The sequence below is a fragment of the Enhydra lutris genome, unplaced genomic scaffold (assembly GCF_002288905.1).
Source record: "Enhydra lutris kenyoni isolate GAN:26980312 unplaced genomic scaffold, ASM228890v2 scaffoldscaffold3, whole genome shotgun sequence".
NCBI classification, from domain to species: domain Eukaryota; kingdom Metazoa; phylum Chordata; class Mammalia; order Carnivora; family Mustelidae; genus Enhydra; species Enhydra lutris.
The window spans coordinates 59540506-59555119 of NW_019154087.1; the positions used below are offsets into that span (position 1 = coordinate 59540506).

At 33.6% G+C, this 14614-nt stretch overlaps 1 protein-coding gene across 1 annotated transcript in view; it reads right to left on the bottom strand.

The window, feature by feature from the left end:
- The window catches only part of LOC111154598 (probable ATP-dependent RNA helicase DDX60), a 105009-nt gene that overhangs the window by 48676 nt on the left and 41719 nt on the right, over nucleotides 1–14614 (bottom strand). The window contains exons 16-22 of the mRNA XM_022514277.1: nucleotides 11977–12096; nucleotides 10734–10829; nucleotides 6368–6483; nucleotides 5329–5471; nucleotides 5133–5242; nucleotides 937–1041; nucleotides 230–358 (exon numbers count right to left, since the gene is read on the bottom strand). Coding sequence (XP_022369985.1) covers nucleotides 230–358; nucleotides 937–1041; nucleotides 5133–5242; nucleotides 5329–5471; nucleotides 6368–6483; nucleotides 10734–10829; nucleotides 11977–12096 — 819 coding nt within the window. The remainder of the gene's footprint in view (nucleotides 1–229; nucleotides 359–936; nucleotides 1042–5132; nucleotides 5243–5328; nucleotides 5472–6367; nucleotides 6484–10733; nucleotides 10830–11976; nucleotides 12097–14614) is intronic.

Here is a 14614-nt window from a genome sequence, read left to right on the forward strand (position 1 = left end):
AAAAAAAAAAAAAAGAAAAGAAAGCACAAAGGATTAAACAAAAAGAAATGTCCTTTTCCTCTTTCTATTCTACCTCAGAATCATTAGACTTCTGTTCTGCCTAGAGTCATAAAATGAACATTGAAGACCAAAATAATAGTAATAGTAATAATAATAATAATAATAATGAAAACAATGTAATTCAAGAAAACAAGGAACATAGGGTTTTGCCAAAAACATGTGTGATTACCTCCTCAGCATGGCCATTTTTGATCCAGCTTGTTAATTCTGCCTTTAAGCTCTCTTCATATTTTCTAGCATCCAACTTTTTAATGACTGTTTTATTTTTAAAATGAATGAATTTTTCTGGATCAAATTCCTTGAAAAGAAACAGCACAAAATTAAATAAAATTATGCAAAATAATCCAAAGATGTTTCTCAATTATGCATTTCATTTAACAGAATTATAAACTTCTTGGGAGTACAGACTATTGAATGTCTTTTTATCCCCTCAAAGTTTCCAGTATATAAACCTAATAGGATGGACTAGGAATATTTTGAAGAGTTCTCTTCAAAGAAACAATGCAGAGCACAACCACATAGAACATGAAAACAGACAGCAATTAGTGTATAAAGGGAAAAGGGAAGTACAATGAGAAAATGAAGGAGTATGAATCCAAGATGTAAAAGGAGACTAAAATATCAAAAATATCCCAGAAACTGAGAAGAAATATCTTCTGGAATTCAATGGCATTACATACCATTAAAGTAAAACACAATATGTTAGCAGGAAGAATGTCTGAGGAGGGATGATTTTGTTTTGGAAACTGTCTATCTATAATTTTAAAAGATTAGATGCACATGATCAGAAAGGGTTAGAATTTGTCTTTCTGAACATCAGTGTTACCATCCACTGTAATAAAATTAATTCAAATCAAATATGTAATTATTACTTACCTGGGCCCTGGGCCAGCTTTCCCAGAATTGAAACATGGTATCATAAAGCTGGATCGTTTCTCGAGGGGAAAGGGTAAGATCAGAAGGAAATCCATACTTTTCAATCTACATTTAAAATAAAATTAAAAATTTTAATATTCTTTCATTTTGTCTTATATTCTGTCCTTTGCCCTGTGAACCTGTGTAAAATCCCTGAACATGAGGCTGCATTTTGTCAACATAGTAACTGATTATGTTATTTTTGGAATGTAAGCATTGTGTTCTCTTATTAATACTACTTGAAAGTGGTATATTATTTTGCCTAACTAAAAAACATAAATGTAAGATAAATCCAAAAGCTATCACAATTTTTAAAATATAAATCTTATTTCTGTCACTAAAATGCTTGTGATTTCTTAAGTCTCTTACTTAGTCTTTTATAGAAGCCTGAGTTTCTCAGTTTCTAAAATGGACAATTCCGCCTGTGCCATAGATTTGTTGCAAGAATCAAGTCAGATAATGTATGTAACAAGTCCAGTGAAATATCTGACAGTTGATGTCTCGACTGTCAATGATCAACTTACAAGTCTTAATTTTTAAAATCAGTTTAATAATTCTGTGGCTAAAAGCTGGGAATTCAATTCAGTTGTTCTCCACTACCTAGTAACTAATGAGCGGGCAAAACCTGAGCCAGTCTACATTGAGAAGGAAGAGAAATAAAAAGTCATAAATTTGTACCATCCTACATTTGTAAACACAATAGTATCATATCATGACGCTATTTTGCAAACCACATTGTCCCTAATGCCCCAAGTGATGGTAAGAATTGATCTGTACTGAGCAGAAAGAGGCAACAGTTCCTTCCATGACTTCCTGGGGCTGACAGCTCTCCAGGAGTGAGCAGCTACTCCTCTGTGGCATGGTAATCGGTCGCAAAGGCCAAGCTCTGTTTTTTGTTTTTTCTTTTTTCTTTTTCCAGAAATAAGCCTCATATGATTGAAGGGCAGTCCTTCACCTCATTGGATTAAGGCCACCCTACTCATCCTGTTTCACTCCTTCCCTTCTCAAACTATTTCTGTGACTAAGCTGAGGGGCAACAGTAGGGTGGATGGTTCTCCTCTTTAGGTTACAACAATTTATTATGCTTTTTCGTGACACTGAGTTCTTTCATATTAATCTGAAGTATACTATACAACATCAGGAATAATTTACTCATTTGGGAAGGTCTGCTTGCTTTGTATTGCTGCTACTTTAAGAAACACACTATATAAACACATGCCACGCACACAACTATCAAAACACATTTAATAATGCCCTTTGAGTTTATCCTCCATTCCTTCTGCAAACGTCCAGAAGTCTTAAGAAGACTCATACAACAGCGTGACCTTTGCAGAAGTCATATGGGGTCAGAGCATACTGTAGCAATTCTGTTGCTTTCCAGTGACTCCACTAATAGCTAGTGAAAATAGAGGAAAGGCACTTGGACCAAAATGCCAATCTTGCTAGGTACTCCAAATCACTGCACTCATTGTTACTTAAAGATAACCTGCCTGGAACCATCCTACACAAAATAAATAATTTTTTAAATACTATGCTGTTTTAAAAATGTCAGGTGACAGTGGGGAAAGAAAGGAGACAGAAAATGAAGACTTGTTTATGTGTGGATTATCATCCATATTCTAAATCTAAGGTGTGTGAGGTCACAGGGATTTTGTCCATATTTTAGTTTTATTTAGGGTTTGGATTGGGCCATTGCCACACAAAGAAAAACTTCTGAAATAAAATCTTATTAGAAAATTACCATGATGACATGGGGAGATGGAGAGGAGAAGGGAGTTGAGGGAAATTGGAGGGTGAGATGCACCATGAGAGACTATGGACTCTGAAAAACAATCTGAGGGTTTTGAAGGGGTGGGGGGTGGGAGGTTGGGGGAGCCTGGTGGTGGGTATTATGGAGGCCACGTATTGCATGGAGCACTGGGTGTGGTGCATAAATAATGAATTCTGTTATACTGAAAAGAAATTAAATTTTAAAAAAATTACCATGATTAAGATTCATTTGGTTGCTTTTAGAAGCCATTGCATCATAGCCCAAAGGCTATAAAGTGATTCTCATTCATTCACTCATTTAGGTATTTGTTCAATAGATCATTCAGAAAACTGTGATGATAGGGCAAACTCTGAAGTCAATCTTGGTTGCATCCTGGCCCCACCACTTACTTTTGGTGCAATAATGAGTTAGTTAAATGCTCTGTGCCTCACTGTTCTCATTTGTAAAATGGGAGTATCAACAACACAGCCATCCTAAAACTGTTGTGATCATTAAAAGAGATAAAATACATAAAATTCTTAGAAATAAAGGAAATGATCAATTTAAGTTGGCTGTCTTTACTTAACATATATTTATTAAGCATCTTTTATATACACAGTTTTTAGGAACTCATAAGGACATAAAATTTGTCTTCAAGGAGTTATTCTAGTAAGATAAAGGAGACATGTATATCAACAACTTTAGCAGTAACCTGATCATGATTGGTGTCATACAAGAAATACAGACAAGGTGCTATGGAGAGATTACATCCAGCTAACAAAGTCACAGAAGGACTCTGAAGATGTTTCACATTAGAAGAGTCATACAAGGGCGCCTGTGTGGCTCAGTGGGTTAAGCCTCTGCCTTCGGCTCAGGTCATAATCCCAGAGTCCTGGGATCAAGCCCCACATCGGGCTCTCTGCTCAGCAGGTAGCCTGCTTCCCTTCCTCTCTCTCTGCCTGCCTCCCTGCCTACCCGTGATCTTTGTCTGTCAAATAAATAAATAAAATCTTTAAATATATATATATATATATATATATATATATATATATATATATATAAACAGGATCTGAACAACTGGCATTTGGCATCTGCTGGTGGAGTCCAGGAGCAATATAAATCATGAGGACGTCCACATAAGATACATCAGGTTTTGGGGCCAGGTCAGAGAAGACCTAGGAAGCCAAGCCAAGGAGCTATGGATTTAATCACTTCCAAAGGAAAGCCATTAAACTTGGCAAGATCATAATTATGTGTTAGGAGTTTTACCTGACAACAGAATTTAGAATATATTCTACTTGGTAGGTTTTGAAATGAAGGCAAATAATGACTAATTATCACTCTGAGAAGCAATGAGAGCTTGAATGGGTTATTCCTAAGAATAGTATGAGAAAGGAAGAGAATTATGCATGGAAAATTAAGATGTCTTCCCCCACAGACACCTCGATGCTCCAAATAATATCCTAAGACCTCCACTGTATTGATTCACTACCAAAAAATCATGTTACAATTGTTACCTTAGTGAAATGTCTTTTCCTTATTTAACCTAACTGACAGTGATCAGATTCTCACATGTTCTAGGAGCTGTCCACATATAGTTGTGCACTAAGGGTTAGTGTCACAAAGGTAGACAGAGAGACATGGGTACTGAGAAGGACAATGGGCAAAGATAATGTCCAAGAATAAGTAAATTAACTAAAAAAACTTCAGTCAAAAAAATGACTAAAATTTTTAGTCATTTTTAAGCCTTGTGGATCCAAACATCACTGAGGGTTCATTGAAGACTACAAAGTTATTTTTGTCACTTTTAAAAAACCGATGTTAATAAATATTCTTCAACCCTGAGAAAGGACAATATTCTGCCATTTGAAACAACATAAATGTACCAAGCACACTATGCTAAGTTATACAGAGATAAGTCAGACAGAGAAATACAAGTGTCAGCATAATATCACTTATACGTGGAATCTAAAAAAGTCAAACTCGTAAAAAACACAGTAAAATGATAGTTACCAGGGGATGTGAGGTAGGGGAGTTAAGATCAGTGTTGTTTAAAGGCACAAATTTGCCTTTAAACAAACGACATAGAGATTTAATGCACAGTATAATAAATATGGACAATAATATTGTAGTATAATTATATAATGTGATAGAAGTGCTAATATTGTGATCACAATTATTTTACAATATATAAATATATCAAATTAACATGTTATACACCGTAAATTTATACTTACATGTCAAATATATTCAATAAACTAAATAAAAAATAAAACTAACGTTAAATATCTGTTACAAAGTATCTATTCTATAGTTCTCCTAGAATCAACTAGGCAGCTTTTCAATTTTAACATATATATAACTAATTTATATTAGTCAGGACAAATATGGCTAAAGTATTACTTACATGATCTGTTGTTAGTGCGGCACATGGGTGAAAATGATCGAAACAGATGTCGTGATGTTTTATTGAACATATATGCTTCTCTAAATCATTGTATCTCTCACCGTAGAGCACTAACAATGAAGAGGAAGAATTTCCAAATCAGTGGACACATAAGGACTGCAATGATTTTGAAGTAAAAGAAAAATTCCAAACATACCAAGTCTAACTTTATATGATTCCTTTATTTGGAAGTAATCTTTGGGAGAATTGGCACAACAGACAGCATTTTTTTTTAAAGCAGTATTTTTTCTCAATGTATTGTCTTCTTGTTTCCAGTAGTGCTTTACTGATTGTAGCCACCTTAAAAAATAAATTTACATATTATGCAGACAGCAATATAATACTACTTCTTGTGACATTAAATATTTTAAATAAAGATGCCTTAAAAATTATAATTAAAGGAATAGGCCTTAGAGGCAGACTACCTGAGACTGAATCCCAGCCTCCTTATTGCTGTCTGTTGCTCTTGGTTGAATCACTTACATTGTTTGTACTTCATTTTCCACATTCTACATTCCATAAAAATGGAAATAATAATAGTAGTGGAAATACGAATCAATAGTAGTAATGGAAATAGTAAATCATAAGGGTTGTTGGGTATTAATAAATTATTAATGTTAATTATCAATATTAATTATTAAATTAATATTATTGAAATACTAATTATTAATATTTAATAATTTTCTATTTGCAAAACACTTAGAATAGTGTATGACACACAGTAGCCTTTGCTATAATTGTTATAGCAATGAGGCAAAAATCTAGCCCAAAATGATATGGACTTTTTAATTAGTAAGGTTTTGCTATCTTTCTAAACATCTACAAAGTGGGACAACAGAAGAAATCTCAAGGTCTGTGGCAGGGGATGTCATTATACTATTTCATTTTTTCTTTCTTGCTAAAGGACAGAAAAAAAAAAGGAACATAAATCTATCACTGCCGGTGGACTTTTTTTGACATAGGGAAGAAATTTTCTACTCAACAGCAGATCTGGCTGGGACAGTCCTTGATTTTCCTTTACTGAGTGTGGCCTTTCTCAGCACCCGCCAAGAAGTGTGGTAGATGCTCTGTTGCTTGAACAGCCAGAGATAAGTTAATAAACTCAACAGAAAGTTAGGAAAGTCTCCAGAACCTATATAGAAAGTATAAAATTTAAAACTGAAATGCATTTATCCAAATTGGAACATAATACCTACTCAGTGAGATGCTGAGGGTTACTTATGGTAGCTGAAAGAGCCAGAAAAGGGCATCGGATCATGACAAGGAGATGCTCCCAGACTTCTGCTCCAATTTCTCCACCAAGACAATGGACCTATTAAAAAAAAATTCTCCTTTAAAAAGCTGATTTTAAAATAGCAAATGAAAATAAGACACAGAAGCTCAAATCACCATATACAGTTTCATGTTCCTTCTATTGACGATGCCAAGTTTATATAAATATCCACAAATCAGGTAATAGAAAATCTTGACACAAATTTTCTTCAGTCCCCATAACCAATCCATCAATAATTCCTATTTCTCTTACTTTCAAAAATTTTTTTCAAATCTATGCATTTCTCTCCAATGTGTACTGTCACCCAAGTCACCATCATGTCTCAGCTGCACCACTACAAAATCCTCCTGACTACCACCTAGTTTTCCTCGATGTCCCCTAATTCTTCTATCACAGCCAAAACGATATGTCTTAAAGACAAATTAGATCAGTCCATGTCCCTAATTAAATTTCTTCAATATCTTCCTTTGCAAATGGAACAGAATGTTAACTCCTTAACAGGTTGTACATTATACTTAACTTGTCCCCCTCTTGCCTCTCTAGCTTCGTTATTAAGTCATTCTGTCCCATCCTGCTGCCCCTCTGCTTAGGACATATTAGACTTTCCGGTGTTCCTTGAACACACCTTTCCTACCCCAGAGCTTTTACATGTATCATTCCTTCTGCTTAACATGCTTTTACCCCTCTTTTCTGCTTGCACAGTTCAGGCTAATGGCACATCATTAGAAGGACTTTGCTGACTGCCACTCCAGAGTTGCTCTCCCATGGCCTTCCTGCCATTATCAGTCATGCCAGCGTGCTCTTTCCCTTTACAGTACGTACCAATATGGGCTTGGCATAGTCACATGTGTACTTGTTTGTGTGCTTACTTGTTTAATTCTCTTTTCTTCAATTACTCTGTGACTCTAGACCTGGGCATTCCCAACACCAACAGTGCCTGGCATGGGAGGGGCTCCCCTTAAATATTTTTGCTAAATTAATGAATGAATGTCTTTTAATCAAATAAGGCAAACTGAACTCAATTCAGAGAAGATTCTCAAAGGTAGTCTTCTTTAAACAGATTAAATTATGAAGCCTAGCAATTAGCTGGAAAGGACCACCTGAGACAGAGATTAAAAGTTTTTCTTTTCCACTGCCCATTTGGTTTTGGCCTGGTCAGATAATATACAACTCTGCTGAACGCTTTGTAAAAGCAGATGGTACTTTCCTCTGACCATGCCAGCATTGGCATTAGCCTTCAAAACCCTCCAGCTTTATCTTATATAAAACTGGGAAGTTAAGGTACCCAATACCATACCATTTCAGAGTTTTGAAACTAGAGTACAATTCAAGTGCTTGATTACAGAGAATTGTTGAATTTTTATTTTGAACAGAAATATTCAAAGCCTTCAAGATGCAATATATACAGAGTAACTAAAAATAAGCACCAAAAAATCAGTATCAAACAAATAAAACATATAGCCTACTTAGTAGCTCCAAGTTTACAACAAGAATAGTTAAGTTAAATACAAGCTTATCATCTTCTTCCACTTCAGGTTGAAATTCCTTGGAGCAAAGGAATATATCCTTTTATAATATTTTAAATATCTTTCAATAAATATCCTTAATATAAATATTAAATAAATATATAAAATACGTATATTTTATATATTACATATAAAATTATATTTAAACATATAAATATATATAGCATATGTTATATATAAACGAATACATAAATATAATAAATATTTGATAAATATATATTTTATATGTATTATATAAATCATAAATATAATACATAATTTTTTTTACCTTAGGCAACAGGTATTTAATTAAGAGAATTAAATAACATTATATATATATGACAGTTCATGATTACTCGATGCTCAACAAGTGGTCTGTTTCCTTAATGTTTTGACCCCAACTTTTTTTCTTAATTTCAGCTATATTTTATGGAAAATTAGTAAGTTGATTTTTTAAATTGAATGATGCATTCAATACTACAGGAAAATCTATTTTAAGAAATCCTATAATGAAACTTTTTTATTAAAAGAAAAATCCTTTTGTAAAGCAATTGAGAGCCTCCTAATTTTTATATTTTGATGTTTTGCTTAAATCGTGATATAATTTTTTTGATTAAATATTTTCAGTTAATGCTATTTGTATCTTCACTTCATAACTCAATGAAATTTTTTCATTTTCCCTCCAAACATGTAATAAAATGAATAAGATAGTAATTTCTTTATCTCTATAACCTTTTCTTTGTTATATGTTCTCCTAAACTACTTATACATTTTTTTAGTCTCTCACATATTTTGACTATTGCTGATTTTTAATTTTTAATTTTAATTTTTAATTTATTTTTGTCAGTCTATATGAATTTCTGGTAGTCACATGAGGCTGAGGAGCTATGAGATAAAGCTGAGCATCTTCCCATATCTAAACATATATACTTTAGTCGTAGAATCTTTAAATTATTTTTATTATAGGAGACCATGTTCTTCATACAGGCAATTTAAACTATAATTTTTCTCTTACAGCTTTTTTGCTTTAAACTATATTTTTTCTCTGTTATACCTTTCTTGCTTTCTACTCTTTTATTTATCTCAAGTAATCGGAAAAATTAAGTTTATTGTGATTACCTAATCAACTCTGTTATGCATCCATAGAGTCTGGTACAAGCTTTCCACTACATGTTCAGAGAAATAACACTTAAAAGGCTTCCATAATCTGAATATAAACTGATGCTTATTAACCAAGATCTTTAATATATGAGATTTTTTTTATTTCTAACAATGTCAACTGCAATAAGAATAGAATTTTCTTTCAGTTAATAAATAGTACATACTTGTCTTTACCAATTTTTATATTTCTAGTTTCTAATCCTCATTCCTAAACAAGCAAAAAAATAAGAACAAGGGGACTAGTATTCTTTCTCTTTTTACATAATACTTCAGACTCTATGTCAACCAGGTATCTGCTCTCCTGTTCCTCAGTGACTTGAATTATTTTTTACCCACTTAAAAGTGAATTTAGCTTTTAAATTATTTTTTCAAATGTTACCAATTTGACTGAACTGTGTTTTCAATGGGAATTCTTTTCTGTGGCTTCCTTCTTCCTCTTCATTTACCACCTCATTTCCCTGATTAAGTCTTTCTTTACTGTCTTTGACAAATCTTAGAATGTGAATGCATCCTGCGTCTGGCTACCCTTATCCTTCTTTGCAGTGTAATACATAATTATATATTATATAAATATATACTATATATAAATTAGATATTATAACATATATAATATAAATAAAATATACACAAATAAAATATATGACTATAATAAACATTTAATAAACAGCATATAATATTTAATAAATATATATTTATATATTTAATAGATAATACATTAAACATGTATTTTATATTATATAAATATATTTTAAGTATATATATAAAATATGTATTTATAAAAATAAAAATAAAATATAAGGATAAAATGTTATAAATATTTATAAATGCTATAAAATTTTATAACATTTATAAATACTATAAAAATGCTATAAATATCTTCCATTTTCTCTATAAACTTCCATTATTTTCCATCCTAGTCTCTTTAGCCAGGGAGATCACTTCAAAGACTCCAATGCTCTCTGGTTCCCTTGGACTTGGCCAATGGAGAGCCTTGGCAAGGGATCAAGAGCAGGAAGGAAAATGGCATCTTTATTTCATTGGATCCCTTCCTGAAAGGTTATCTTGAACTAGCTATGTCCCTCAAATAAGATAAGTACTCACAATACGGCTACCTCAATCAATCTCCTTCTGCGTATCAGTAACTGCTTCTTTGACTTGTCCCTTTAAGCACAGGGGTAAGTTACTAGCTCTGAATTACCACACTAAACTTTATAGTTTCCCTCACACACACTTTTGGAAAACTCTCTGTTGTGTTTTGACTGGACATTTGTTTTCTGTTGTGTTTGATGACTGACAAAATAATTCACATAACTGCTATCATTGTTAGAGACCAAAATGCTTTGCTCTAGAAGTCAAAGACTGGATTTTGAAATCTCTACCAGGAAAACTTATGTCATGGTGGTTAATTCTGCCTTGTTAGCATATACCAACATCCCCTATTGAGTCACAACAGCAAAATGCAGCCAAAGACAGTATGATTCACTGAGGAAACCATTCAGAAGGAAGTACCCCCCACAACCTGAACTCTGTACAAAAGGATAAATGTCTTAAAGCACCAAATATCTTCATTATAGCACTTATGTACACTAGGAAATCAACCTAGAGAAATAATACCAAACCTACCTCATCAAATATAACATATCTGATCCTTTTCACCCACTTTTGGCGATGAGGAGCTAATAGCAGAATTTCAAAGCAGGCAGGAACTGTAATAAGTACCTAAAAATAACATTGTATAAACAAAAATTTTGAGTACTTTACTATGTGCAGACTTTGTTATAAGAATGTGAAAAACAGAGTTAAGACTCCTGAATACACCTGCTAATAATTATGATATAATATCACTTCTGAGAATATTTCATTAAAATTGTGATATATTTGGTTAAACCTTATGAAACTGTAATTCTTATGAGTCAAAGTGGTAATATACCAGATTTGAAGTTTAAATTCTTATTTATAAGCAAAATAATACAAATAGAGTTAATCATCACAGGTTTATTTCTTCAATCTGACCCTGAGACAGTTTTGTTTAAAAAATGTCTATATAGGATCAACAACTATGGATGTGGGGAGAAGAAGAATTGGGCTGAGGGAGAAGTTATACTTCAAAACAGGCCTGATGAAATCTTGGTGAACCTGGCACAGAATTCTGGAGTGAATACTGGTCAGAGCTATTCCACATGAGACTGAAATGTCCCAGCATTCATACCCCTGCCTAGCTCAACCACAGGATAGGGACTGTGGAGGCAGAACCAGAGGAACTGACAGCTGGCATTTGTCTTGACCACTCTCCCAACATCTGGGCAGCAAGTCCATCCTTGAAAGGCAATCTGGGTAACAGATCTTCATGTTTTCCCTGCAATGTACTATAATCATCTTTTCACTTTTTGTTCAGTCTTAATTATGTATTTATGGAATTTGTTAAGGAGGAAAACTATCTATGGCTTACTTAGCATCAGGTATTCTATCAATAATACATTTTTTAAATTATGTATATTACTCATCAAGAAAAGTGAGAATATCCTGATTATCAAGAAAAAGTCATTCTGATTAGAAATTGTTTATTAATTTTTTATAGCATTGGGTTCTTCAGATCATTTTTAATCCATTTATAAACCAAGATAATGTAATAAACTACAACTGAAATCTGAAGTTCAAACCTAAGTGTTCTTAGAGAAAGATGAGTGCTATTTCTCAACTCTTTGGAATGTAACAATATTAAATTTTCTGTAAAGCCATTTCATCTTTTGCAAATTCAAAAAATTATTTCCATGAAGCTTTGTGAAGACGCTGAATTTCGTGAAAGAGAAATATATTAGTACTATTATATAATTTGATAACAAATGCATTAATTAATATAACCTACCTGACAGTTTAGGGCATCGTGACGATAGTCCCTTGTAAAAACACCACATAGAGCTTCCCCATTTGGCAGATTTTTGGTGAAACGATTCTGAACAGTTGCTGCCACTTGATTAACAAGAGCCTGATTGACAAGGGAAGAAATTCAATAATCACATAATAAAGCACAGATGAAACCTCAGAGAATGACAGGAACTGTCTAAAAATATGTACAGTTAAAAGTCAGAAAGCTTGGGGTGTCCGGGTGGCTCAGTTGGTTGAGCAACTGCCTTTGGCTCAGGTCATGATCCTGGACATGCGGGATTGAGTCCTGCATCAGGCTCCCTGCTTCATGGGGAGTCTTCTTCTCCCCCTGATCTTCTCCCCTCTCATGCTCTCTTGCACTCTCTCTCTCTCAAATAAAATTTTTTAAAAATCTTAAAAAAAAAAAAAAGTCAGAAAGCTTAACAGAACCTTTCTTACACCCATCTACTCTAAATACACTAACATGCTCTCTTTGAGATATTTGACTAAGCATGTGAACCACATTGATAAACCTCAACTTTAAAGTAAAATGGGGGGAAATATGGCTTAATCAGAAGGAAAAAACTGGAAATGTTGCTCATATATCAGAAAAAAATAGCTGAATACCTGTATGACCAAGGCTTAGAAAGAAGCTGTGAATCTACTATAGAAGAAAGACCAAGTGAAGGATTGTCAGATAGATATGTGGTTCTTCTATTTGAGAACTACCTTCAGACATCTGAAGTTTGAAGACATACATGAATACTTTGGATCAGGTGACTAGTGGAATCTGAGTATGTGGAATCTATGAACATCTATTTTATACTTTATGCCCGCCTCAAAGTAACACATAGATTACAACATAAATTTTAGGGGCACCTGGTGGCTCAGGGGGTTAAGCCTTTGCCTTCAGTTCAGTTCATGATCTCAGGGTCTTGGGATCAAGTTCTGCATCGGGCTCTCTGCTCAGCGGGGAGCCTGTTTCCCTCTCTCTCTCTTTCTCTCTGCCTGCCTCTCTGCCCACTTGTGATCACTGTCTCTCTGTCAAATCAATAAATAAAATCTTTAAAAAAACCCCATAAAACATAAATTTTAAAACATAAGCATAAAGACACTAAAAAGTGAACATTTTCACATATCTGAGCACACACGGAAACATTAAATGAAAATACTGATAGACCTGAGTACACAAAGATATTAACAAAACATTATCATTAATATGACTCAACATAGTAAAAAGACAAAATAACCAATAAAAGTATATGCTAGGATACATAAAGATAAATGTACTTAGTATACCAAACAAATCAATGAAAAGACAATCTCACTTCCCTCAAAGTAAGAGACAAACGGGCAAATGCATCTATAAGTAGTTCATGAATAAAAAAATGTCAGTGCCCAAAATCACATAAAGATACCCAAATGACTAGTGATCACAGAAAAGCAAATTTAAATATGAGATAGCAGTTTTCACCTGTTAGTATGGCAAAACATTTTTTTTTAATATTTTATTTATTTGGCAGAGAGAGATCACAAGTAGGCAGAGAGGCAGGCAGAGAGAGAGAGAGAAGGAAGCAGGCTCCCCGCAGAGCAGAGAGCCCGATGGGGGGCTCGATCCCAGGACCCTGGGATCATGACCTAAGTCAAAGGCAGAGGCTTAACCCACTGAGCCACCCAGGCACCCCTGGCAAAACATTTTAATAACAAGAGAAATGTTAGAGAAGATAAGAGAATACACACTGGCATATCTGTCAGTGGGAATAAAAATGGATTTAAACTTTTAAAAGAGTAATTTGGCAAAAAGTAACCGTGTTGTTACTAAAATTCTACTTCTAGCTAGGTTAATTTTTTATATATATTACTAATTTCCAGCAATGAGCACTATTAAGCCATTAAAAACAAAAAAGCTACAATAAAAAATAGAGTGCTCATTTCAACTAATCATATTGATCAATCTGGTTCTGAGGCTGACCACAATTCACTAAATTTTTCCTAGAAGCTTAAATGGAGTCTGAATTCATTTTAATCTATAGAATTAAAGTTACTTAAACTAAATGTGTTTTTTCTAAGAGTAATCACTTTACAAGGGTTATGAGTGAGGATAGGCAAACTTACACTTTCTGAAAGTCAAACTTTCTCCTTAATGACAAAGATTATATTTTCTGTTTTTAAATTTAACATTAAGCAGTAAAATAGACTTAAAAGAAATATGACAAAACAAATTGGCTTGAGAAACAGGCCAGTTACGAATGCCCAAGAGCAAATCAGATAAATTCCATAAACCCTGCAAAGCCAATATTAGATTCCTAAGTGACTCAATATTGCCCAGCAAAGTGTGAGTGCTTCTCTCAAAGTAAGCATAATGCTGAATGACAAAATCACAAGACCAGACCTTTTCCTCACAATGGTTCTGAGAAAAGTGTTACATTGGCCTCTAAAACTGGAAGGAGAAAATATATAGGTCACAAAATAAAGTGAAAGTTATAGAAACAGAACAAATTGATGGATGCCAGAGGTAGGAGTTGGAGATAGTGGGTGAAATGGGTGAAGGTGGACACAAGGTACAAACTTCCAGTTACAATATATATAAATAGTACATATGTAATGTACAGCATGGAAACTATAGTTAACAATACTGC